The sequence below is a fragment of the Parasteatoda tepidariorum genome, chromosome 7, assembly GCF_982258835.1.
Source record: "Parasteatoda tepidariorum strain Cologne lab strain chromosome 7, Ptep-v5.0, whole genome shotgun sequence".
Lineage (NCBI taxonomy): Eukaryota > Metazoa > Arthropoda > Arachnida > Araneae > Theridiidae > Parasteatoda > Parasteatoda tepidariorum.
Genome location: NC_141761.1, coordinates 39,086,131 through 39,112,864, shown reverse-complemented (window position 1 = coordinate 39,112,864; position 26,734 = coordinate 39,086,131). Strand labels below are relative to the sequence as shown.

Sequence of the window (26,734 nt, the reverse complement as noted above, 5' to 3'; positions counted from 1 at the left end):
AAAATCGAATTATTGTCTCCTTTATTCTTCAACTCTCTTCAACAAACCTTTTTTGAAACAGAGTGCAAATATCAACCTTCTCCAAGAAGTTGAAAAAATTTTAAATTTTTTTTATAGCAGGATAAAGTAATATAAAATTATAAAACAAATATTAATAGCTGAAATTGTTTGCTGAAATCTCAAGCATAACTGAATATTTCTGCACCCACACTTGAAACTTCACGCTTTAAAATTGCAAATTGTGTGTAGTTTGAGTTTAGTTTATCCTTAACTTATCAGTAGCCTGACGAATGATCACGGAACACTTTTTTAATGTCCTTTCTCTCTCATTTTCTTCTCATTTTGCCTTTATTGGTCTCTATTCCTGGGAAGCAAAACTACATCCTGTACTCTATACACACTTATTTTTAGTAATCCTGACCTCGGGAAAACCCCACTGCCTCTTCGTGCGATTACTTTTATCAAACGAGTGGATTAAGTGATCATTGTATGGTAATGCAGTGATGTTGTTCAAACAAATTATATTCCCTTCTAAAGAGTTTATTTTATTTTATTATATTATGCATGAGCTTGAATTAAAATATTTCATTTTAAGAAAAATTCAAAAAATATCAGTATATATCTTAGTGGATGAAATGCTATAAAACATTGATTGCAAATGTAAGCCTATTTTTGTTAGTATTGAATGATGTATTTAATAAAAAATGTACTGCATCTATTGAATGTTTTTCATTTTGATTTTTTTTTATTTTTCCCAAGGGAAAAATTGAAATAAAAGCGAAATTGAGATCGATAAATTAACAATGAGCAAAAAATTACAAATATTGGCCGAAGTCATTGAAGCATCACGCGTTCTCTAGCTCTCCAATATTGGGCGGACTCGGTGTCTGCAGAGCCACGAAGTGCCTCGCATCTAAGCGGATGAGCTCTATTCAGAGGTTCTCCCTGATCGCATAATGAACAAAGAGGGGAGTCAAAAATACCAATTGTATGGAGATGTTCACTCAGGCAGTCATGTCCCGTAACCAGCCGGAACAATGCCACTGCCTCACGTCTTGGGCAATCGGGCATATTAGCAGGATCCTCACTTCACCAGGTCTTGGATTTATTCCTATCTTGTATTTGTGTATTGAATCTCGACTTAAAAGCTTGTTTCCAGAATAACTTTTTCGAGTGAAAAGGCAGCCCAGAGTCATTTGTTTGTTGCAGAAGAGTACCTGATATATGAAAATGTTAAACTTTTGAATTTTATGAATCAATGTTTCAGTTTTTAGATATTTAAAATCTATTTCGGTTTTATGGGAACACTCACTGAATTTTATTAATAAATATCTGTTATTTATTAAAAAATTTTATTCGTCGAAAATTTCTTTCAAAATTAATAATAAAACGGAAGAAACTATAATAAAAATTCAATAATTCATTGTTCTGTCACGATAGAATAAATAGGTTTTCATAAAATTTTATTCCTGATGTTCGTATTTCAGCTATGAAATTACATCAAGAAGAATTGCCAAATGAGAGTAAGTATTAAAATATTCTGATTAGAATTTAAAAAATAAATTTATGTGAAGTTAGTGTAAATGTAATTTAAATAAGCAACTTTCACTGCAATTTTTATTTTATTTGAAACTTCAAGTTGTTCTAATTTGATATTGGTTTTACTAAGCTTCCGATTGTCCCATTCCTATCTCTTCCAGTTATCCAGCTAAACCTTCAAAAAATTAAGGACTTAAGTAAGTGTATAAATGTATGATCTAAGTAAGTTTATTAAACTATTTTTTTTTAAACCTCAGTAAGTTTTAACCAATGGAAATCTACTGTTTGTTAACGAATAACTCTCTTCACAGCGGAAACTGAAAAGAAGAAAATGCAATTATTGAAAAATATTTCATTAGGTAAATTTCTTAGTTTCTCAATTATTACTACGCAACATACTTGAAAAAATTTCTAGATTTTGTTATCAAAATAAAACTTGGGTTCTATAAAAGTCTTAAAACATTATGAAAATAGATGTGGTTCTAACACATAATTAGATTGCATCTTTCTCTTAATAAATATTACGTATGTATTCTAAGAAATATTTAAAAATAAATTTGAATAAAAGTCGTTATGAAGCATTTAATAATGTATATTTTTAAGAGAGGACCAGTTTTCTTTTCAAAGAAATTAATGCGTAGAAGAATAACTCTTTAATATAACTAACAGAGTTCTGTTTATATGTGTTATTCTAAAAGTTTGCCGTCTGGTATATCCTAGGATTTACCAGTCTTCGAAGAATATATTTATCAAATGTTAATTGAGGTATTTGTTGAGGTATTTAATTGAGGTTTTAAGATAATTAAGTTAAAATTTATAATATTCATTTTATTTATTGCAATTGCACTCATTATTTATAATTGCTCTCATGAAGATTAGTAGAACAGAAAAATCAATTAAACTGCAATATTTTTGTGTTCAACGACTCCAGCCAGCAAGTGATTCTAATTTAACGAAATTTTAATCAACATAATTTGAAAAATCAATAATTCCGTACTAAACATTGAATTTTGATTAACAGAATTGTAATTATTGGTAGATACATAGTTATTTCAAAGAGTAGTGAAATTATCAGAAGAAGACAGATTCTATAATGAAATAGACTTTTTTTGTTAGACTCTTTTTGTATAATGCAATGAAAGACTCTCAGCAATTGACTCTCATTAGAAAATCAACTGTAAATGACCTGGTCACTAACAATAGAGATGAATATGTTTTAAAATGTAAGATTAAAATTCGTTGTCATAAAACAAAAAAAAAAGGCAAAAATTTGTTGCATATTAAAAAGCAAAATAACGTAGGATATCAAGCAAAATGTATCTCAAATTGCAGGAGAATTATGCAAAAAAAGTTTTCCAAATAGTAGTCACAGTACTGTAACAAAATGTGCTTATATGATGTTGCTTTGAATTTTCGAATGTCTATTAATTAGTTAAAAATTTAGATTTCTATATCATAGTTTACTTTAGAGTTCTTGAAAGGAGAAAAAAATATGTTTTTCTGATGAATATAAAATCAATTTACTTGAGAGCTGGGTTAGTGATTAATTATAATAATTATTAAATTTGCATAAACTGCAACACATCCTTAGTATAAGATGAAAACATACAGATAACAAAAAAAGAAAGGAAAGAAAAAAAGGAAAATTTAAATTAAAGTAGAAGAAAAAAAATTAAGAGCTTTAAAATTACTGAAAATTAAAAGAAATTTATTAAAAATTATAAAAATTAACAATTATTAAAAATAATCTCGCCATCAGCTTACACAATTATATACGGAAAAATAGTTATTCCTAACATTATATTAACGTAGCCGAACAAAATGTGTAAATACTACAGAGTGGAGAATACAAAAGGCGATCAATTCCAAAAACATAATTTTTCAAGTATCATTAAAATTCAAGAAAAAACAACACAGATAGGAACCGAGAAGGGAGCAAAATGTCATGTACTCATAACTTGCAAAAATGATTTTTAAAAAATTTTCTCCGATTACAAAATATGAAATTAAAGTTTAAATAGAAGGTACTATAATACGCTTTGATGCCACGTTTATGCTAAATTGAAGAACCACATTTGACTTGCCCGATACCTTGGATTGGTCCAAGAACTGGTATAGGTATTTAGAATATATTCAAAATTATAATGAGTGAAAAGTCGTGTTTACCACATGAAATCAATGATTTTTAAAGAAATTATTATCATTCATTTAATAATATTACTTATTTAATGAAATATTGGAAGAGGTTGTTAATTAGAAATAAAATCTTAAGCTACTGACAATAACATACAGATAAATTTTTAACATTCGATTATCACGGATTTTAGTCAATGATTTTGTATAGAGGTTAATTTTTTTTGGTTGGATAGTCATAATTTTTAATTAAATTTTGTAAAATTATGTCTATTTATTTAAAAAAAAATATTATTAAAAATTATTTATATTCTATTTATTTGATTAAGAATATAATTTCCTCGGATTCAAATAAACGTTTTTAGAAACACTCTAATTCCATGCAATATTAACAATGCAGATATTAGCATATATATTAAAAACACAATTTTTTTTTTCTTTTTAAATACTTTATATAAAAGATTTAAATTAATATTTTAGTCATTATTATGAAGCAATATAATTTCCTCGGAGCAAAGATTATTTAATAAAAAACATAATTCTGTAAATTCAAGATCATTAAATCATTAATATATCTAAAAACAAATTTATTACCTGGTGTGAAATTTTTTTATATATTATAGTATAACAGTGTAAATATGAACTATCCAGAAGTACGAAAAATTAGATTCTTAAGGTATTTCATCTATTTGAGTAAAAAATGGCAGTACAACATTCCATTTCCATTCGATTGATCTAATAGTCAGTCATGCTAATTTCAAAGTGTGAAAGCACTTTAACCCCATAATAATTCCAGTTTCTCATCTGCAACTAATAGTGACGCATTTCACATTTCAGACGCATTTCAGAAAATGTGCCTTAAGCATAGGTTCAACGCGTCTACTTGATTACAAAAAAAATATCGCAACTAAGAATGCATTTTATTTAGAATTAGAATTTCATATTTTGCTACTACATTTAATAAAAATGAAAAAAGCTAGCCTTCTGAAGGTGCAATGCAAAATTTATGTAATAAGTAGTTTTTAGGAAAGTATATTTAAAAAAAATGTTTTTTAATTATAGCTATGGATTTACAAAGCAAAAAATTACCCAATGAGAGTAAGTAATAAATAAATAAGATTTTATATATTACCAGATAAGTAAACCAAATATAGCACTGATAAGCGTTTAAAATATTCTAAAATGTTTTTTCATCAGGGAAAAATTAAATTAAGTCTTCAATTTATTCTCTTTGTATATAGTAACAGGTGAAAAATGTGATTCGAATTTAATACCTCAGATAGTTGTCCTAATTAACAATGTCTATTTCAAGAATACATGTTCATTATATATTTAGAACCCTTTTACCTAATATGGGTAAGCACTAAAATTATGCAAGAGAAACTTATTTTTAATTAAAATCATCACTAGTTGGATGTAACAGAAATCGTAAAATCTTCTTTAGGCTAGAAAACTGCTCAAGCACTCAAATATGATGTTTTAATCACTTATGCGTATCATGCCGAACTGTAACTGTATCATGTACCACTGCATCATTTCTAACCATTTTCCTTGACAAAACAGTAAACAATATAAAAATTCTTTCGAGATGTATAAGCCAGTGCAGAGTGGCCGAGATGCTACCTTAATTATCACTTATTTAAGACTAAAGGCTTAGGTGAACTTTATGGTTTAGCAGATGGTTTTTGCATTTTGCAATGACTATATTAGAGCCCTTTTCAGAGCCCATAATAAGCTTGATGACCAGTTTTACTTTACTGACATGGAAAAAAATTCAAAACTCGCAAAATAATTATTTAAAGATAAAAAGATAAGGAACTCCATCTTACTTTTCTCAGTAAAGTTTAATGAACAACGCTAGCCTATTTAACTTAAATAAAAAAGACACGTTGATGCTATACGAAAATTACATCGTCGATTTGCTGCGTTGTACTGAATTACAACAGTGGAAGACTCTTATCTCTCTTTCACTTCATTTAAACTGCTTAAAGCCGACATATACATCACTGTCTACATTAAAAATTACAAGCTGAGCATGCTTTTACAATGGTGCCTATATTAGACGCAATGATCATATTTGATCCACTTACCTTATAGGTTTATAGAATAAGGTTAACTGCTAAATATTAACTCTGATTAAAAAAAATTTTCATCCTAATCACATTTTAGAATTATGAGGTAAAAAATGAATTTTGGAATTTTTTTAATAATGTTCACATTATTATTTTTGGTTACTTGCTACATTTTCTCATTTAGGAAGAAAAGAAGCTAATTATTTTTATTAGAAAATGTTAATATCAATATTATTAAATTTTGAAATATGACTTAAAAATATTTAACTTTTAGTTCCCTATAGCTTTTGATGTTTTAATCACTTATATGTAGTTTGAGATAACTGAAACTAGTATTTCGAATCGGGTTGATTTTAATTTAAATACACTTTAAAATAGACTTAATCAACTTCTACTTAATTTAAAGATAAAATAGTGGTTAATTCAATGTTATAGTTCAGTTTAGATTTTAGAAGTTTTTAACGTAAAATGGAACAATTATGTTCTTTGCTTAGTTATAATAAAACTTTTTTTCAGTCATACAGTTAAGCTTGAAGAAAATGAAAAATCAAAGTAAGTAAATTTATTAATTTAATTAAAACATCCTTTTAAAACCATAATAATAATAATTTTATGCGAAATTCAAATCAACTATATTTTTTCCTCTTTAATGCAGCGGAAGCTGAGATGAAAAAAATGGAACTGCTGAAAAATATTACGTTAGGTAAGAAAAAAATAATTATAATAAAAAAATTTATTGGTTTCTAAAATTCAAACATTTTAATTTATTAATTAAATGTATGCAATCTTTTTCAAAAACCATTCTAAAATTTCTTTTGATTGGATGTTTGAAACTAGATTTTTTTTAAAAAAAAATGACTTTTTTTTAAAAATCGACTTAAAATTGCAGAAAATATATTTGCATACCAGTAGTAATAATATTTTATTATGTTATGATTTGTTACAGTTATGATTTCTATAATTAAATGTTTTCTTTTCTTGAACCAAGATTTTTCAATTGAATTTCAGCCAATATTTTTTGCAGAAAGAAACAATTTAATTTTCAGATTTCTTATTCAATTTGTTTACTAATATATATATAAATTTTTTTTAAATTCTTTTTCTCTACATTAAAAAATTTTAAATTTCACCAACTCTGCTTTGAGTGTTCAACTTTATGTTGAATTTGTTTTGCTGGATAAAAATTAATGGGAATTAGAATTTGAAATTACGGAGGTGTGTAGAAAACTGTACAATGGAATAAAAAAAGCTTAATTTTCAATAAATAAGTCGAAAATTAGTAACTGTTAAACTTGTAAAGAAAATACTACGTGAGTCACTCCACAGATCGCAGGAATGTAACGTTAGAGTTAAATTCAGGCAGGCTGAAAAGGCCAAATTCATTTATTAGCTTATTATATATATTTTTTTTTCAAAATTCTAAGTTATTGCAATTTTAAGTGCTCTTTTGTGAATTGCTATTCCTTTTTTTTTACTTCATAATATATATTGTTTTGCTGCGGAAAAATCTATGAGACATAAAATTTGAAATTATGACAGTGTGTTAAAAAAAAGTACAAGGGATTCGTTAGAATAAAAAAGTTTAACACTCGGTCATTAGCTTAGAATTATTAACTGTCAAACTTGAATTTAAAAAAAACTACTGAACTACTGAAATGTAACTTCACTTAGAATTGAACTTGTTGAAAAGGGCTTTCTTCAACTATAAACTTTTTACCGATTTAAATGATTTTGTGCTTCAAAATGTTGATTTGTTCAAAAGTTTTTGCTATTTCAAGTGCGTCTTACGACTATTATTTCCCTTTCTTTGCTTTAAATAAAGACTATTTATTTCTTCGAAACCTAAAACTTTAATTTGGATTTAAAACAATTTAGTGCCGTCAGCCTACTTTTTGATAAAAACAATGACTCGATTACTACAGGAAATGTTTCACACATAATTAAAGCAAGTAACCTTTTTATGAGGAAATAAATATTTGATATTTGCTTTCAAAATTGATTTAAAGGATTTTATCTCCAAAATTCTGGTTTGTTCAAAAGTTAATGCCATTTTAAGTGCTTTTTACGAGAATTGATTACTTATTGTGATCTATTTTTCAATAAATCGAAATGTTTCAACAAACGGGAATAAAGTCTATTAATACACCCCTTATGTGTTTTGTATTTCTATCAAATTTACTTAAAGAATTAAAAACCTTTTCAGCAATGCAATTGCTAGAAGATTTACCAAATGAGGGTAAGTAATAAATTATTCTTAGCAATTTTTAGGCATTACGATTAGGTAAAGCATTTAGTAAATTGGCTAGAAGACGGTAATTTTCAAGTATAAATTTTGTTTCAGTTTGAAATTCGGAGCTTCTTTTACAAATTTTAACTTTTTGATTTGTCATATTCAGCTATTAAATGCATTTAAGAAAATGGAAGTCATAAAATGTTTACCATAACGTTAATCATTGAACAAGGTTAAAAATTAAATATAATAATCATTACGTGTCATAAGCAGGATGTCTCAATTAATTGCAACAACTTTTAAATTACATAGAAAGGGTTGAGAATTGCATCTTAACCCCTTAATTGGAATGTCATTGTCTTCTCTCACTTGCTAGTCAGAGAGTACCACCTATCTGAACACCATGGTGCTCTGCATTTCACTACTTTATTATTGGAAGAGTCTGTGCATATAATACTGGTCTCTTCCTGGTATATAAATTGAATAATCAATACTTCTAGCATAAGACTCATTTTGGCTGAGAATTAGGGAGATAAGAAGCGTATTCTTCTAACACAACCACTGTTCTAAATGACTTTTCACTCCTTGTTTCACAGCAATAACGATAAAAAAAATTGCCAAAGTGAATTCCTTAAGTTAATGAAAGCTAACCTTAAACTATAACAGAAGTGTAGACGTTAGAAAACCTGATAAACTAAATCACTTAAAAACTGGTTACATACATAATGATATGCTAAAATATCTTTTTAGGTGCGGAGTCACACTTATAGACATTAATGCTAAAAGTAATAACTAAACCTAAATCTTAGTTGAGGAAGTTTTTTTGTTAATTTCCTATGAGTTGCACAATCAGTCTTCCCGATGAGCAGACCTAGTGCGTTCTCCAGAAGTGGTATCCACTCTTTCAGGACCACTACAATGGGTGAGATACCGTTGGCCATGTTAATTTGGAAGTCTAATTTCTGCCACACTAGATGGCAGCACCGAGACTCTATTTGGATGCTAAAGCACACCAGGAATTTAATTTTGCCGGAAATGCCAAGAGCCAATAAAGCACTCCAGGGATCTTTACATGCCGCATAATCATACGACATGACCTCTGAGGATTTTCTGCGTCCAGAAAATCCGGTGTCGGGGCCGGGTATCGAACCCGCAGACTTGGGCTCAGAAGGCCGACGACAAACCAATTCCGCCACCCAGCCACTAGTTGAGGATGCCAGATTTGTAGACTTCATTTCTGTAATTCAGGTTACTTTTTACTAGCAATACAGCAAACTCAGCAGAAATCAGTGGTCTCTAGCATAATGTCTGTTAGGTGCTCTTGTTCTCCGAGCCTTTTTTTAATGCAGATAGATCTGAAAGCTGTCGCATATTACAAGTTTATGCAGCACTCAGTGACTCTCATGGCAAGATTTCTCTAGCGTTGCTGCTACATCAAGGAAACTCCCAATGTGAGGTTAAGTCCGGCAATAAAAATCTTCATCCACGTCAAACATATATTACGTCTGATGATAAAACTTAAAAAATATGTAGTAATATTTCAAATTGCATTCACTTACTACGCCATTTTTACACAATGTCCAATATTTTCTCAATTACTCAAAATCTTGTGTCTTTTCAAAGCTTTTACTTCTTCTACCAAATTCTCTTGATGTTTCGAGTCGTGGGTTGATATGCAAATCTCAAACCTTATGATGTACTCTACACCCTCTAAAATCTGCAACATTTTTGAATCACACTGCCTCTGCCTAGCATTAGATGCTTCTACTGTGCCAAAACGAGTGTACATTATATATTAAATAGTTATTAGTAAAAATAAAGCATATTCTTAATTAGATGCGATTTTAAATTACCATTTCTGAATCATTCATTTCGTTTAAAAATAATTTTATATGTAGCAATACATTTCTCAATTGTTTACCCCTCCGTGCAATAAAAAACAATATATGGTAAAATTTACCAGTTGCCGGCTCCATGGGAACACCAAATTGATCTATAATCAATATGCCTGCAAGGCTTTGGTAATGATTCTAATAAAATTAACAATAAATGGGGGAGCATTTCAGATGTGATGGATTTTACAATTAAAAGCTCGTTTTGTGAATTTTTGCTATTAATGTTTCCTTTTACATGTGGAAAGTTTGCCTTAAATATTTGGCAATTATAAATACATAAATTTCAATACGGTTGTATGTTATATATATGGAGCGGACTTAGTACTTATTTTTCAGAAATTTCAATAAACCTGTACAAGCAATAGTTGCTCAAAAAATTTTCCTCAAAATTCTTTAATGTCCTTGAGTCAGAAAAGAACATTATTTTAGAAAACTGTTTTTTCCTTTCAAATGATCTAAAAACACAACAATACAGAATATGTGAAATTCTGAAATCTAAAAGAATTGCCAATTTGTTCCAACAACCGAACTATTTGTGCCAATTTTTTCGGTTTCTAAAAATATTATTAAAATTTTTATTTTCTGAACATTTTTTAAATTTTAATCATCAGTAGCCATACTATGATTACGTTAATATATCAGTAGTATACATATATTAACGTAAAATATTATATAGTTGCATAATAGTTGTATACATGGAATTATATAATATAATTTAGTCATATAAATTAATAAAATTAAAATATTATATAAATAAATTAATCATTTTATTATTTGCATTTATTAATTAATTAATTTTAATTAATTGCATTAAATAAAATTTAAAACAAATTTTACAATTTTTAAGTTTACTACAGGTATTTTTCGTTTCTTACATACAAATATTTTCATCTATTTCAGTTATCCAGCTAAATCTACAAACAATGAAAAATCTAAGTAATTGTATCTCAGAATTCAATTAAATATATACATATATATTTCAGTAGATTTTGTGCGAATGACTTCTAACGCATTTTTTTAATCATCTCTTTCCAGCGGAAGCTGAAGTAAAGAAAATGGAATTGCTGAAAAATATAACATTAGGTACGTTTTTGTTGTTTAAGGAGAACTTAGGGAAGCTTATTATTGACATCAGTAGCTATCTGTTGACTATTTATTTTATTTTATGAAGTTTGAAAATCACCATTTTGATTGTGAATTATTTCACTTTCAAGTAAATTGATATAGTACAAGAATTTACCAATTTTGCACATTTTTCTTATTTTTTTATATAAATTAATTATAGAACAATTTATATGAAAGTGAAGAGTGATGTGAGACGTGAAGAGTGCTTTAGTTGCTACTGATATTACTTAAAAGTGTGTTAAATCAGAGTTACTTTGTCATGTTACCAATACCTGTATACTTAGTTATAACCGAATTAATGGACATATGACATATCGACTTCCAGCTGACTTCAAAAAATTAGCCTCAGTTTTTATAAATAGGTTCCTTCTTGATTGAATTCTAGATTGAAACTGTTCATCATAAAACATTTTACGGTGTTTTCTGTTGTTTATGTTAGTTTGTAGTTAAATCAAAAAATTAGCCTCAGTTTTTATAAATAGGTTCCTACTTGATTGAATTCTAGATTGAAACTGTTCATCATAAAACATTTTACGGTGTTTTCTGTTGTTTATGTTAGTTTGTAGTTAAATAAATATCTAATTTACTCTATATATACTGACGCTGATCATAAAATCCTGTATTGTATTTTCAGAGAGACATTTTAGCTTATAATCAGATAAAATTCGAAAATTATCTAATGTATTTCGTCTAGATTGAAACTCTTCAACATAAAATGTTTTCAATATATTTAAGATATATTTAAATAACTTGTAAACACCATTATATTTTTACAAATCATCTTCATCACCATTTTAAATAATTAACTGATTTGCATTGCTATGATAATTTATTAAAAAACAAAATAGCTACCAGCCCATAGAGTGAAAAGCAATGGTTTAATGGTTGTAATAAAGGTGATCAAATGACACTCATTTTAATTTTTCTAAAACATATTTAACAGTTTAAAATTATAAAATATGTCTAAGAATATAGTAATAATTATTATAATACTAATCATTATCATCATTATCATTACCCGGTTCAAAACTATAAAATTACCAAATGTAATGCCACAATACATTATTAAAATTGAAATGGCTCTTAGATATCAACTTTCCCTTAATTAGAAATCAGTTCTGTCAGATATTTATTTCATTTTATTGCCTGTATTATACGAGTGTTTCAGTTCAAATTAATTTATTTTTGAGTATCAAAGTTGTATCTTATTGAAAAGTTGAGAAATTGTATACCTAAAAGGCCAAACATATTAATAATCCACATGTCTCGGTAAATATTTTTTTCTTTTCCGTGCAGCTAAAACTCTGCATCCAATAATAACTCTTTTAACATACACGTTTTTTTATGCATACTATTCAAAAAACCATTATAAACTATCTTGTTAAAATCATAATGCACTTATACGTGTTATAAAAAGACGAAACACAAGAAATTTCAATTAATATTGTTGTTTATTATTTTATTTCAGCTATGCAATTACACCAAGATGAACTTCCAAATGAGGGTAAATAAGATTTTTTAAAACATTTGTACATAATAAATTTAGATAATGTAAAATAGAACATAATATATTTTACTAACTTTTTTATTAGAAATTAAATTTTGTTGTGACTGTTATTTGCACCGCATTTCGTAGTTACTCAAGTCACTGATGTAAATAAAGTCATTTCGTTGAGCAAATTTTAAATCATGCTTTGAGTTTGATTGTCTATTTTCATGTCATGTTTTAGATAAGTTTTCGAACTCATATTTTTAAGATGGTTGTGCGTGTTTCAATGAAACTTTATGAAACTTGAGAATTTATTGCGAATAAATGCGTTACATAACTTAATTAAACAAACTCGTACTTTGAATTTGAAATCCAATAAGAACAATAATTAATTTTTATTTCATTTTCTTTAATATTTTAAGTTATTGTCGTCTGCTGTAAAGAATAAGGCAGCAAAATTTTTCCACGAAACTATAGATGTTAATATTGCTAAACTTTTTTCTCCACTACAGGCAATCAAAGGAAGTAACAAATCAAACGAACAAACAAATCAAAAGAAGACACTAAACTTCTCGTTTTGAACATAACTGAACTTCCATAATTAAATAAAGCATTTTAAATTTTTTAACGTAAATAAATTTTCTGAAACATTATAAAAATAATAAATAAGTAAATAAATAAATAAAAAAAATTTTTATTTTAATTAAGAATGTTTTGAGCAGTATATGTTGGTTTAGGCTAGTTTTCTGTTATTTCCTCCAAGCAACATACTAAACTAAACGACCAAGGCCTACTGTGCCCATCTCACTTTTCTTGATGCAGGAGCACATGTTCCTGTCAGGTGGTCAACCGAACGCAGAACCCCCAGTGTTTAGTTCCCAAGCATGCTTGGTACTCATTTATCGACCCACTGAAAGGATAAAAGGCTGAGTCAACCTTGCCCGGCCCGAGGATCGAACCAGGTACCTGTGGCACGACAGAACGAAGCGCTACCGCTCAGTCACTGGGCGTCCCAAGCAGCATACGCACAACATCTAATTTTTATTATATATTTATTTACCTAATAATGAGCTACAACTTGAGTCAATATTTTTTTTCTTTTAAATTACAGAGTTTAGAAAAAAATTGTACATTTTAACATAGAGTATAATTGCAGACTCAAGCTTTACGACAATTAAAATATCCTCTAAAGTGCATGTTCTTGCATTGATAGAGGTCTTAAAATAATGAAACACGTTAATCAATCCTGAAATACCTTACATTATTATTAGAACTTAAGTGATATTTAAAATATTGGCTAAAGGTCACCTAAGAAATTTTCCTAACTGAAAAAATAAATATAGAAATAAGGAAATTGTATTTAATTTATAATCAATTTTTGAATAAATCAAGAAGCTCAACAATCTTTCAAATTATTTAGAAATAACCTTGTTTTTTATCGAATTGTATTTTAAAATTAATATCTGGAAAGCAATGATCCATTTGTACAAAATATTCAGAAAATGCATATGGGTCTTTTAATTATAACTTCTACATGATTCTATTATGTTCAATACGGCTTTACGTAACTTTTGAAACACCACCATTGACGATCTTTTCTGTTTCTTTGCTATATATATATATATATATATATATATATATATATATATATATATATATATATATATATATATATATATATATATATATATATATATATATATATATATATATATATATATATATATATATATATATATATATATATATATATATATATATATATATATATATATTTCTCTTTTAGTTATCCAGTTAAACCTAGAAAAAATGAGGAATCTAAGTATGTGCATCAAACCTCGTAATTAATTCTTTAAGTAGAAATAAACTGCTTTTTTTAAATAAATAAATTCTTTCTTTACAGCGGAAGCTGAAATGAAAAAAATGGAATTGCTAAACAATATTACCCTTGGTAAGATAAATACTTATTTTGGACATTTCTGTGTTTAAGCTTCTCGTTTAACTTTCTGATTTATTTTTATGTGTTTCTTTTTTTTTAAATAAAACTTACTTTTCTATTAGGGTTCTTAAAAACAGAAATGTCTAGAAATTATCCGTAAAATGTTTTTCTTTCCAGTTTTTATAATGTATTGGTTCACTGATAGAAAAAAACAGGAACTGTATTAACATATAAGCTGTTTCTAAACATGCTTCATTTTAACTGTATAACTTTTATATCCTTAAAAATGACACCAACTTTTTGGTATAAATTATTTCAGCATTATTCATTTTTTAAAGTAATTAAAAATGATTACAAATGTTTGCTAAACAGGCAGCAACGGTTTCAGGTTTTAACTTCACTTTGATTTCAGGAATTCTGATGTTTAATTTAAATTCAGACATAGTTCCTTCAATTTGAAAAATTATTGTTAATTTGAAAAATTATTATTGTAAATATTATATAATTGAATGAACCATTTTGATTCCTTGATTTTTTTCTGCTACTTTTCAAATTTTTCTACACACTGTTCAACCTATACAACTGTATGGTTTTCTTTTCTAAACAAATTATATTCACTGAAGTTAATTATTTCATGAAATCTCATTTATATGCTTTAAAACGTTGTCTAGACTAGAGTAAAGAACGTTAAAGATTTGTTAATCATTATTATTATTAACTGTAGAAGCATTTAAGAACAAAATCGTCCCCCCAAAAAATATAAGTATAAAATTTTGCAAAGCATATTCATTGAAGAACTATACTTCCTAATTGATTAAATTTTTAAATTAAAGTTTGCCATTCGTTTCTTAGTACAGTCGTTTTCTTAATGTTACCCAATCCGTTTCATCAATGATTCCCATGGAATTGTTTACATAGACATTAGTATTATCGAAACTTTTGAATAAAAGAAAAAATTCTATATTCTAATAGCCCAATCTAAACAGACGACTCTTGTCTTCGCAATAAGAGACGACACGACAACTATAGAATATCTGATGCAGTTATTTTGTGACAGTGCATGGCTGATACCTTCATCGTAATTAGCCTACATGCCTTGACTTCATTATGATCTTCATTTGCCTAATAAAGTTAATTATGAAAGAGAAGTTCTTCGTGAAATATCCACTTTTCTCCTGGGATCATTCGTTTCAAATGTCTAGATATTCATACCTTCTATTTGAGCGATAAAAGTTTAAATTTTCTTGCTTCAACATGTCTCAACATTTTCTGCTTTCCCTCTTTGAAGTAGTTTCAGATGAAATGAATCTGCAGCTAAAATTCCACATTTCAAAACGTTTATCTAAAGCGTTTTTTTCTTACACGTGAAACTGAATAAACTAAACTTTCTGTAATTAATATAGCAGATACTATAATGTTTTAGATTTTATTCCTTGAAAAAGACTATATTTATAAAGTCTGTATCCGAAAACAACTACTGAAAAAAATTGTTTATTTTATATTGCTGTTCGATAAGACATTGCTAAGCATAATAAGCAGATTTGAAAAGAGAATTTTTTATTAATGTCACTTTTATTTTAGCTATGCAGTTACATCGCGAAAAATTACCCAATGAGGGTAAGTAATAAATATTCTGTAAAATCTCAGTTTACGTTAACATAGTTAGGAGGTATAGCAAACATTAAATTCTAATTTGAAGGTATAAAAAATACGCTCAATTATTTTTTAATTAATTTAAATTCATTTAACTATTATTTCTCACTGTCAAATGTATTAAATACTCAATCAAATGTAAATTATAAACAAAATGTCATTCCAATAAATCAAATGTCAGTTTATTTTTTAATTGAAAATAAATGTTCGTAAAATATAGATTAATGATGAGTGCACCAATGGCTGCTCAAGTCAGTTACTTGTTTTTTAAAAAAACAATACTTGCATACAAATATACAAGCCTCACTGTATAAAAGCGAGCATTTAGACAACTCAAGTTAAAGTAATACACGTTAAAAATAAGTTTAAAGTTTTTTTACTACTAATTTAAGTATTTTTTTAGAAAATAAAGTAAATAATAATTCTTATTGTATAATAAGAGATTATTTGGCATACGATAACTGCGCAGCATAATTTGTTATTAGATCCATTGCTTATTTTCACCAATAATACTAAAATTTTAAATTAATTTTCGGTATTTTTTTGTTCTTAGATTCTTACAAATCTGCATAGCGAATGAGCTCCATTTCATGATAATTAAAGAAATGTCATGTTGCTTCTACCGGATAACGCAAGCCGCATTAGTGCTGCTTAAATACATTATCAAACTTATCAAATTGGTCGAAAGTACTTAATTATGATGTTGAACATAGTTTAAAAAATAAGAATTTATTTCTCATACATATAAAATAAGACACGCAAACATTATTGAAATTTATTTAACTTCCTCGGTATCTAGTATCTAGGTCATTACCATGATTGGGTTTCAATGCATATTTATGATAGATATGCAAAAGTGTAACAATCTAGAGGCCATTTTGTCTGCTTTGAAACCCGTGCCTTTTCCGTTTAGTTATATCATAAAACTGACAACTTCAAAAAAGTTTTATACAAATAGTACTGTTATTTAACGTATCAATGATATTTTTGTGAATCGAAAAATATTTTTTTTTCTTTTCCTATTTTAGTTATCAAGTTAAATTTGCCAAAAATGAAAAATCTAAGTAAGTTTAATTCAAATTTAATTAAATATTTTTTTTTGTGTTTTATTATTCGTTTCTCAACTGTTTTATTTGAAAAACTCTTTCTTAACAGCGATGGCCGAAACTAAGAAAATGGAATTGTTGAAAAACATCACATTAGGTAAGCTGAGAGTTGGGGCTTTGAACTTCACTGCAAAATGCGTGTTCTAAAAGTATACTTTAGTATTTCAATACCAGGTTGGAGAAATAAGGATAAATTTATACCGTAAACATGTAAGAGGTGTGCGTTGTAAAATGCATGCAGTAAACATGCGTATTTTTAAAACTTTTATTTTTAGTTTCGTAACTGGACATCAGTATTGCTGAATAAAATTAATTTTTTCAGAGTTTGATGTCTTTGTTATTGGATTATTGACACGAACTTTGGTTTATTATGGTAAAAATACAGAGCGAAAAAAAGAATTACAATCAAATTACGTATGCTTTTGTCTGAACTCAGATAGGCCTCATTATAAGAGTTACGGAAAATATCTATTGTTACCAATAGATTTTTTTACTTGATTCACACATTCGATGTAATGGGTAGATTTTTCACCTACCAGGGCTTTTGCAGGGATGCAATATTCAGGGTAAAATCATATTGCTGGGTGACCTGATAGATTTTCGCTTTCTCTGATCGCATCTTAGTAAAAGCTCGGAATCCATTCTAATGTCCTCGGTAATTTTAAAACTGTAAATTATTTTAATGTCTAAGAGCCGGAGAGTTATTTTATTTTTATTGTTAGGTTTCTATTTTATTGTAAAAAACTGACTTTCTTGTTAATATCTTTGCAAAATCTGAAATTTTTAAGTTTCTGTAATTTTAAATGAGAGTCCCGATACAAGTTTTTTATGGAGATTTTCTTATATAAAAGTTTAATAGAATCGAACTTTAAAGTAGGGAAATAAAAGTTTTTATGATGGTTTCAAATCCATTATGTAAGCTTTAAATTTAAAAAAAAATTCTCTTTTGGGGTCGTGCTTGTAGGAGAAACATAATACGTTTTTAAATCCATTAAACAGGTGGAATATTGGCTGAATAAAAATGTGGTAATGCTTGATTCTTTTCTGTGAAGTAATGAAATATACATAAATTTTTTTAATTTTGTTTGTATTTTAGCTATGCAACTGCTAGATGAATTACCAAATGAGAGTAAGATATAAATTATGTCATAAATTATACATTTATACAATTAACTTTTATAAAATAAGTTAAGATTTAAAATATTAGTTGCCAGACTGCTTAACAATGAACTTTTGTTTAATTCAGAAATTTTTAACTTCATTTAAAACTTAATTTACAATTTTTACAGTTCCCACATGGATTGATTAAAACTAAACTACATTCCAAATGTAAATTATACAACCAATAGATTTTTTTACAATTTTTTCCTTCCTATAAACTTGAATATAAAAGTTGGTTCACTTGCTTCGTATTAAATATTTTAGTGCATCAAAATATTTCTGTGTTCTATAAACTTAGATAAAAAAGTACATTATTTTATAGCATAATAGTACTTAATTATGGGATTATCCCAGTCAGATAACTAGCATATATTATACAGATTTAAAAACATTAACTTACTTAAGAACGTGATTATTTTTTGTTTTATAATTACAAGTAAAAAAATTATTACATCTATTTTAGTTATTCAACTAAATCTCCAGAATAGGGATAACCTAAGTACGTATATTTTAGTATAAAATTCGATAAAATGTTTCATTAACTTCTTTTTCCTAAACTTTATTTGAAAATTTTGAACTATTCATGATTATTTTTTTTATTTTGTTCTCCTTATAGCCCAAGGTGAAATTAAGAAAATGGAGTTGCTTAAAAATATTACAAAAGGTAAGATTTATTAATTAATAAAAAATACGTATTTTTTTTTAAATGGCGAAATACTAACAACTAAAAAATTTTTACCAGTACTATAGTCTATAACTACCATTTCTGTATTTTGATCTTTTTCTTTTGTTTTTTAGTCTATTTTTTCTGCTGCAGAAAAATTTTTAACTTAGATTTTTTTAAATTGTTAGGCAGTATATGCAGGTAACTACCCAACTACCAAAAACAACTGCGTCGAACTGTTCAACAAGTTTTCAATTATTCAGCAAGTTAATAAGTTATTAATTATTCTTTTAATAAGTAAAAATGTTAACACTAGACTTAGTTAAAAACCTAGTAGGTATTTTTAACACATTTTAAGGTTTAATTTTTAGACTTCGTTGTCAGGTAATTCGGTAATCTAGTCACCCTTTTTGGAGGTATATCGATGTTATTATAAATTCATAATGTCAAATTAATTTAACTAATAAAAAAGCACTAAGGGAAGTGCATCAGACTATTTTAGCGTGAAAATTAATGAAAAGTGATGTTGATTTAAGCAGCTTTATTTAACCGTCTTTCTTGTGTATTGCTATTGTATCGTATTATCACAAATGTTTAAAGGTCTTAAACACTTAAACACTCTTGTTTCTCCTCTACTTATATTCAAAAATTAGTATAGTGATAAAATATGTTTTGAAATTCTTACTCGAAAGTATTTCTAAAAAGTGTTAAGCGTCCTGAAAGACTTTAAAATGTATTTCACGGATAGGTAAATTACAACATAAAAATATTGAAAATAAAATATGAGAGGAAAAAGTCAACCAAATTTAATTTTAATTATACAAGAAGAAGCTGAAACTTAAAAATGTTCACACCTGCAACAATTTTATTTTAAAATAATGTATCGCTATAATTACGAATTGTATTTAGTATTGAAAAAACATTAAATAACATACATTCTAAACAAGAAGGTTTCCAAATGATTTTTCTTCTCAATTTTTCATTTAAATTATTTTAATATCATTTTTCTATTATTTTTCTATTTTGTTAAATGTGATTTGCGCTAATGTAGATTTAGGTAGCCAATAGCTTAAGGACTTCATAATAAATTCAGTAAAATTCGTTAGAAACACCAGAAGAAATATTTTTAAAATAAAATTTAAAGAAAAGGGATATTTCAACGAAAATTGATTTTGAAATTTAAAATTTATACCCCTATAAAATATTTAATTTTTTAATTTATTTTTTCACTTTCAAAAATAATTATTTTTTTAATGATTATTTTTTCGATTTTAGCAATTCATTTGAGTAAACATTTACCGAATGAAGGTAAGTACAGACTACCACAAACAAATTTTTGGGTAATGAATATTTGTTGATATCGTATTTTGATAAAATAATATAAATTCAAATTGTAATTTGGAGAAAAAAATTAGGTATCATTAGGTTGTATACAAAATGTTATCAAAAAAAATTTTTTTCAGCATTTCAAACATTATAACTTCTTACGAATATGAATTTCTGGCTTACTCATTTATATATTGCTTACTGAGCATATATTTCAAACCAAAATTTATTCACAGTAACCAAATTGTTATTCATTTAGCAGCCAGGTTTTAATTCAACTTTTAAATTCACTTTTAATTGAAAAACATTGTCAAATATATTAATTTCAGTGCTTCGCGACGGTGTATCCTAATTTTAAATATCTTAGTAAAATGAATTTAATTTATTGCGTGCATTTGAAAACTATTCTAATTCCATTAAGAAATAATTTAAAAGGCTATTCCACTATAAAAAATACTGCCACAAAACAAATTAAGGATAAGAAACATTAAAAATAGTTTACTACTAATAAAGTTTTTAGATGTAATATAGCTTAGTGACATTTTATTCCTTTTTTTCTAATAAAAAATAATAGTCTGCTATTTTTTCTATCCCTTTTAGTTATTCAATTAAACCTACAGAAGATGAAAAATCTAAGTAAGTATATTTTTGCCTTTTCTAAGTTTCCTCTATCTTATTCTCGATACATTTTTATGACGAAGGATATTAGAAATTCTTAACTAAACAATGATTAACATTAGATTTTTCTTTAAAGTGAATGCTGAAATGAAAAAGATGAAATTACTAAAAAAAATTATAAAAGGTATGTATGTGTTACCATTAAATAAAATACATAAAAAATTTCCTCATAAAAACTTTTCTTTTTCACTATTTTTGAATAAACGTTTTGTAACTTCGCACGATAGTTTATTTAAAAAAAAATAACACAAAAATAAAAAATATAAGGACTAATTTTTATCAACCTTTATTAATAATACATGATAATATTTTTTAATAGAGTGTGTATGAAATTAACAATACCTTTATCAAATATTTCTTAATTTTCATCAATTTGAGTGCACTTTCGAAAAATTTGAAAGCGTTAAAAACAATTTATACTGGCATTAATGAAATCATACTTAACTGTGTGATTAATGATAATAGCGTTTTGTTAAGGAAAAAAATATGAATTCCATCGAAAGGAGTACAAAATACGGTACTTCACATCTTCATACGAGCTGACAAAGAAAAAAAAATTTCAAACTGAAGCGAAAAAAAAAAGGTTAGGATAAAAGTTAAAGGGAAGTTGATGCAGGAACGTTAAATTACTTTTTATTCATTTTCCATCCAAATAAAATAACATGATTTTATTAACTTATTTATTGTTTTCGTATGTTGTTTCTTTTTACTATTTATTATTTTTCTTATGCATAAAATATTTTGCAATAAAATGATTCTATAATATCTTGTACTGGTCAGAAGAAAATAAAACACTTAATGCCTCTAAGCAAATTAGAAATTGGCCAAACTTTAAAAAGCAAGAAAGAGTGTAATTTTTCTAGCTTGATGTATTTTTATTTATTTTAAAACAAACTTCTTAATCAAATATTAGTTAAATTATCAAAATTTAAATCAGTTATCATTTGCCTTATGTCACTAACAACTTTTTAACATTGAGAATTTTAAATTTTTATTGTTTGAATTTCAGCTATGCAATTACAACGAAAAAAATTACCAAATGAGAGTAAGTAACTTACATTAATAAAAAATTGAATAATATATAGCTATAATAAATATTTAAACATTCATACGCATTTAAAAAAAAATTATAACAGTATTGACTCGATTAATAAAAAAGAAAATTTCGAAAATTATTATTTGTCCAATTGTCCCTTATTTTATCTAAATTTTTTGCCTGATTTGTTGTCCGTATTTTTTTTATTAAACTTTATTTATAAAAAAGATATGAAGAACGTTCATAGTTCGCTTTATCTTAAGTTATGCAAATTTGATTGACTTTTATCGTTTAATTTTGCTCATACTTATCGTATCCTGTTTACAAATAAAATCATGAAACATTTATTAAAAACTACTACTTGTACATTTAACCGAAAACAAATTCAAATTTACATCTTATTTCACTTAAAAAAATAAAATTGATTTTGTGAAAAATTTCTACGATTCCATGAAGGCCAGTAATTTATGAAACACTTTTTTTTAATTCTATGATGACACAAAATCATAAAAATCAAAAAAAATCAACGGTTTCTATATTTACTTATGAGTGCCTTGTAAAAACACATAATCATAAATTTGATACACAATTTTATGGAATTTTATTTAATCACATTTAATTGGAGAAAATTAAACAATAATTTGAGAACAAAGGTTAAAACTATTTCACTCTACTTCTTTAGAAATCCAGGAATTTTAGTTGAACAATTACTAAAAATGTACGATTATTGAAACTATAATTGCGGAATAACAACGGATCCCTAAAGAAAGAAATGATTCCTACTTTATGATTTCTACTTTTATGATTCCTACTTTTATGATTCCTACAGAGAAAATCTCGAGAAAAAGTTCTAGGAAAATTATCGCACTGTATGGTAATGACATATATGATAAAAGAAAAATAATTCTGGTTATAAATCCAATATATATGCTGTTTAAACTATTCATTTGGAAATTGTTCTGTTCTTATGGCAATTATTTACCTTAAATTATGCTTTTCTGAATTATAGTTCTCATGACCACACATTTAATACAAGCGTGAAAAGTAAATTTAAACAAATAAATGGTTTTTATGCCATGCTCTAAAATATCATAAAAGAATTATGCATTTTGTCACATATTATGTATGTATTTTTTATTGTTAATTTTACTGAAATCATTACCAAAGCGCTTCCGTTAAAATTACGGAGCCTTTTGATATCCCTAGGAAGCCAGAAACATGGTGATTTTTGCTATATTCTGTAAACAATACTTCTATCTCGAGTACAATACTTTTATCTTTAGTAGTACAATACTTTTATCTCGAGACATGATGACTCAGGGGATAGAGTGTTCGCCTTACTATGGGGTTAATCAATACAAATTCTGCACCCGGTTCGCACCAATTACAGTGCTGACTTAAAATATCCTCAGTGGTAGAAATATTATGGGTTAGAGTCACCTTGCAATCAGGGTAACCGTGGGAGGTTTCCATGGTTTTGCCCTGCACGTAATGCAAATGCGGAATAGTTCCATCAAAATATCCTCCGTGAAGGCAAATTTTTTCTCAATACTATACTTTGATCCAGAAGCTCCCTTGTCTTTTGGATTTGGTTCAAAAATACAAGCCTACGGAGTTGAACACTAGTAGTCGGAAGCCTAAAATTGAGTCAGCTGGTTATAAAATTAAATATATTTTTCTCGGAGTTCTATTAAATATCAGGATTTAATATTTAAACTCATATTTCAGTCATATTTAGATTCTTTTAAACTCATATTTCAGTCTTTTTCATCAATTTCATATTCAACAGAAATGATGTAGATACTTTCTCATAACGTTTTTAGCTTTAATTTTTATTTCTATTTAAATTTTAAATTTTAACTCTTCTTAAAGAATTAACCTTTTTGAAGAAACTATTTAAAATTTCATTCTAAACATGAATATAATCATATAATTATAATTTTAAATTTGGAAAAAAAGGTCACAATGCTTAAGATTAATTCATCATGTTTCAATTTACTTAAAAAATTAAATGAATGCAATGCATTTAATTAATTTATATTTGCTTAGTAAACTTTTTAACACATTTCATTTTTACTATAATTGAAATTAATCTTCAGAGACTAAAAAAATATATGTTAATGAAAATTTAAAAAAAAATAGAGTTGTTTTATATTATTTAGATATTTGTGACCAGATCAGTAAACATGCAGAACAAATATTTTTTTCCCTATAGTACTTCTAGTCCCTGTTCAAAAGTAGTATATTGCAAGAACGAAAATCTTTTATCATTTCAAATCAGATAAGCATTTTCACAATATCTATTAAGGACAATATCATTTTAAGTGTATTCTACTAGGCTATATCTATTTATATACATTTGTTTAGGCAAGATCTATTCATATCAATTTATCTAGGCAATATCAATTAATAAAATTCGTTATGTTTCTAATTACTTCACCCCAAGTATCAGACAACACCATTTATTTTTAAGTTATTATTTTAAACTACTGTAATCTTTATATATAATACATATTAAAGTAATTCTGAGAAATCTCTTTCAAAATCAGATAATGCTTAAATTAAATTTATTTACTCTAGTAGGCGCATTTTTATTTTAGATTTAAGGACGTAAACTGTATGCACTCAATTAGCTACTGCAATATTATGGAATTAGACAGCCCAAAATAGTTCGCAGTAGAATTTAATATTCATGCATTTAATATGAGGTCAAGGTCTGCATTAACCGCTATAAGGAGATTTTTTTTTCTTTTTAGTTATTCAGTTAAACCTACAAAACTTAAAAAAACTAAGTAAGTAAATTTTGCCATTCTTTATATTTGTCTAATCTCACTAATAATCTTCAAATCAACGGATATTTTAATTTTTTTTCTGTTTTGAAAGCGGAAGCGGAAATGAAAAGAATTGAACTTCTGAAAAATATAACAAAAGGTATGACAAAAAATCATATTGAAAATTTATATTTATGGGTTTTATTTTTGTAAAAGTTTTTACTACGTAACAAAAGAAAATTTTAAATTGCATGGTAATAGGATTTTTTTTAAATAGACCATTAGCGTTATTTAACATATTCGATAAGGATAATGTGTTTAATTAATCGTGTTTATTTTAAATTTATTTCAATGGCATAATGACGGGTTACTTAAAGATGTATTCTTCTTTTTTTTTTTTAAAAAAAAGACATCGATTTTTATTTTTGTGCCTTCCGTTTGTTGATTTTAAATTTTCTGCAGATCGGCCTGTGTAGGGGTTAGGTAACTTGCATCAGAAAAGTTCTGGGTTCAAATCCCGGGCAAGGTATGGAAGTTCTTTCTCTCTCTGTTACTACCTATCCTTACTGTGGGAGCAACATTGGCCCACCTAATATGGTGCCCCGGAAAGAGTGGCCAACAAATCTTCCCTTCAGGTGACCGTATGACGTAAGTCATTCTCCAGGTATGCATTAGAAAAAAAATTTAAATTTTCTTTAAATTTTGTTAAAGAAAATTTGAAAAAAAAACGAAAAAGAGAGAAAATAAGGTCAAACAGATCCTGTATATTTCCCTACTACGCTCATTTTAGGACGCGCTCTAACTAAGAATATCAGAATTAAGACAATTTTGAATATATAGGGAGTAACAACAAACTAATAAAATTATTTGATTACGTATATGTTACATTCTTCAATGATTTTTTTTTATGTTTCACGATTGAAATTCAGCTAATTTTAGTCCATATAAAATGTTTTAATTTAAAAAATAGTAAACCCGCTAAAATTATTGGGTTTTACCATTCTCTACGTAATAAGACGCTTTTATCAAATGCGCGATTAAATTAGTGTTATTTGTGTTACAGCTTTGCATCTGCAACAAGATGAATTACCAAATGAAAGTAAGTCATGAATTTTCTCAGCATAATTTTTAATTTAATGGGTATAAATTACACGAAAATATTTATACATTCATGTTACAAAGACGTGGCAATTTTTAAAATTTTTACGGACGAGATGAGGATAACAAATGAGATAAATGAAACACAAAAAAATTATTTTGGAGCCTTTTTATATTTTAAAACAATGTTTCAACTAACACAGTAGAGCTTTAAAAATTTACCTGACTTCCATATTCAAGATTTAAGACATTGCTGAAATTTAAATTTATGATTGGTTAACTTTATAGATAGTAAATTATTATTCCCGTTTTTTTCAGCATTTTTAAATTTTTCGTTGCTTGCTGTGAGGAATAAGACAGCAAACATTTTCTACAAAGATACACTAAAGACTGAAACAATTCATGGAAGGAACTATACTTTTCATTTCGAACGTAGCTGAACAATTAAATGAAGTATTTGGACTTTTTTTAACCTAAATAAAATATATGAAGCATTAAAATAAATCAATAATATATATTTTATTTTTAATAAAAAGTGTTTTGAGCTGTATATGTTTGTTTGATGGATGAAGGTTGGCACAGTCCATAACTCCGTCCCCACAAGATGAAGGGAAGATAGTCAGGGATAAATTTGCTAAAAATTAAAAGTATATGCATTTTGGTGATTGTGTGAATAGTTGCAAATTATGCTGCTTTCCATATTTTCCATATTTTTACGCAATTTGTAAGGTCCTATTTATGATATTGTGTTGTTAGATTACAAATTGCATAAGAAAATGCACAGTAGTTTGTACTGATTTTAGTCATTATTAACATGCG

At 26.8% G+C, this 26,734-nt stretch overlaps 1 protein-coding gene across 1 annotated transcript in view; it reads left to right on the top strand.

Annotated features, from left to right (window-relative positions):
• The window catches only part of LOC107447044 (uncharacterized), a 210,312-nt gene that overhangs the window by 106,769 nt on the left and 76,809 nt on the right, over nt 1-26,734 (top strand). The window contains exons 88-112 of the mRNA XM_087167704.1: nt 1,488-1,523; nt 1,701-1,736; nt 1,851-1,898; nt 4,735-4,770; nt 6,261-6,296; nt 6,400-6,447; nt 7,948-7,980; nt 10,770-10,805; nt 10,905-10,952; nt 12,463-12,498; nt 14,270-14,305; nt 14,387-14,434; nt 16,004-16,039; nt 17,104-17,139; nt 17,231-17,278; nt 18,278-18,310; nt 18,806-18,841; nt 18,959-19,006; nt 20,282-20,314; nt 20,933-20,968; nt 21,087-21,134; nt 22,020-22,055; nt 24,803-24,838; nt 24,930-24,977; nt 25,881-25,916. Coding sequence (XP_087023830.1) covers nt 1,488-1,523; nt 1,701-1,736; nt 1,851-1,898; nt 4,735-4,770; nt 6,261-6,296; nt 6,400-6,447; nt 7,948-7,980; nt 10,770-10,805; nt 10,905-10,952; nt 12,463-12,498; nt 14,270-14,305; nt 14,387-14,434; nt 16,004-16,039; nt 17,104-17,139; nt 17,231-17,278; nt 18,278-18,310; nt 18,806-18,841; nt 18,959-19,006; nt 20,282-20,314; nt 20,933-20,968; nt 21,087-21,134; nt 22,020-22,055; nt 24,803-24,838; nt 24,930-24,977; nt 25,881-25,916 — 987 coding nt within the window. The remainder of the gene's footprint in view (nt 1-1,487; nt 1,524-1,700; nt 1,737-1,850; nt 1,899-4,734; nt 4,771-6,260; nt 6,297-6,399; nt 6,448-7,947; nt 7,981-10,769; nt 10,806-10,904; nt 10,953-12,462; nt 12,499-14,269; nt 14,306-14,386; nt 14,435-16,003; nt 16,040-17,103; nt 17,140-17,230; nt 17,279-18,277; nt 18,311-18,805; nt 18,842-18,958; nt 19,007-20,281; nt 20,315-20,932; nt 20,969-21,086; nt 21,135-22,019; nt 22,056-24,802; nt 24,839-24,929; nt 24,978-25,880; nt 25,917-26,734) is intronic.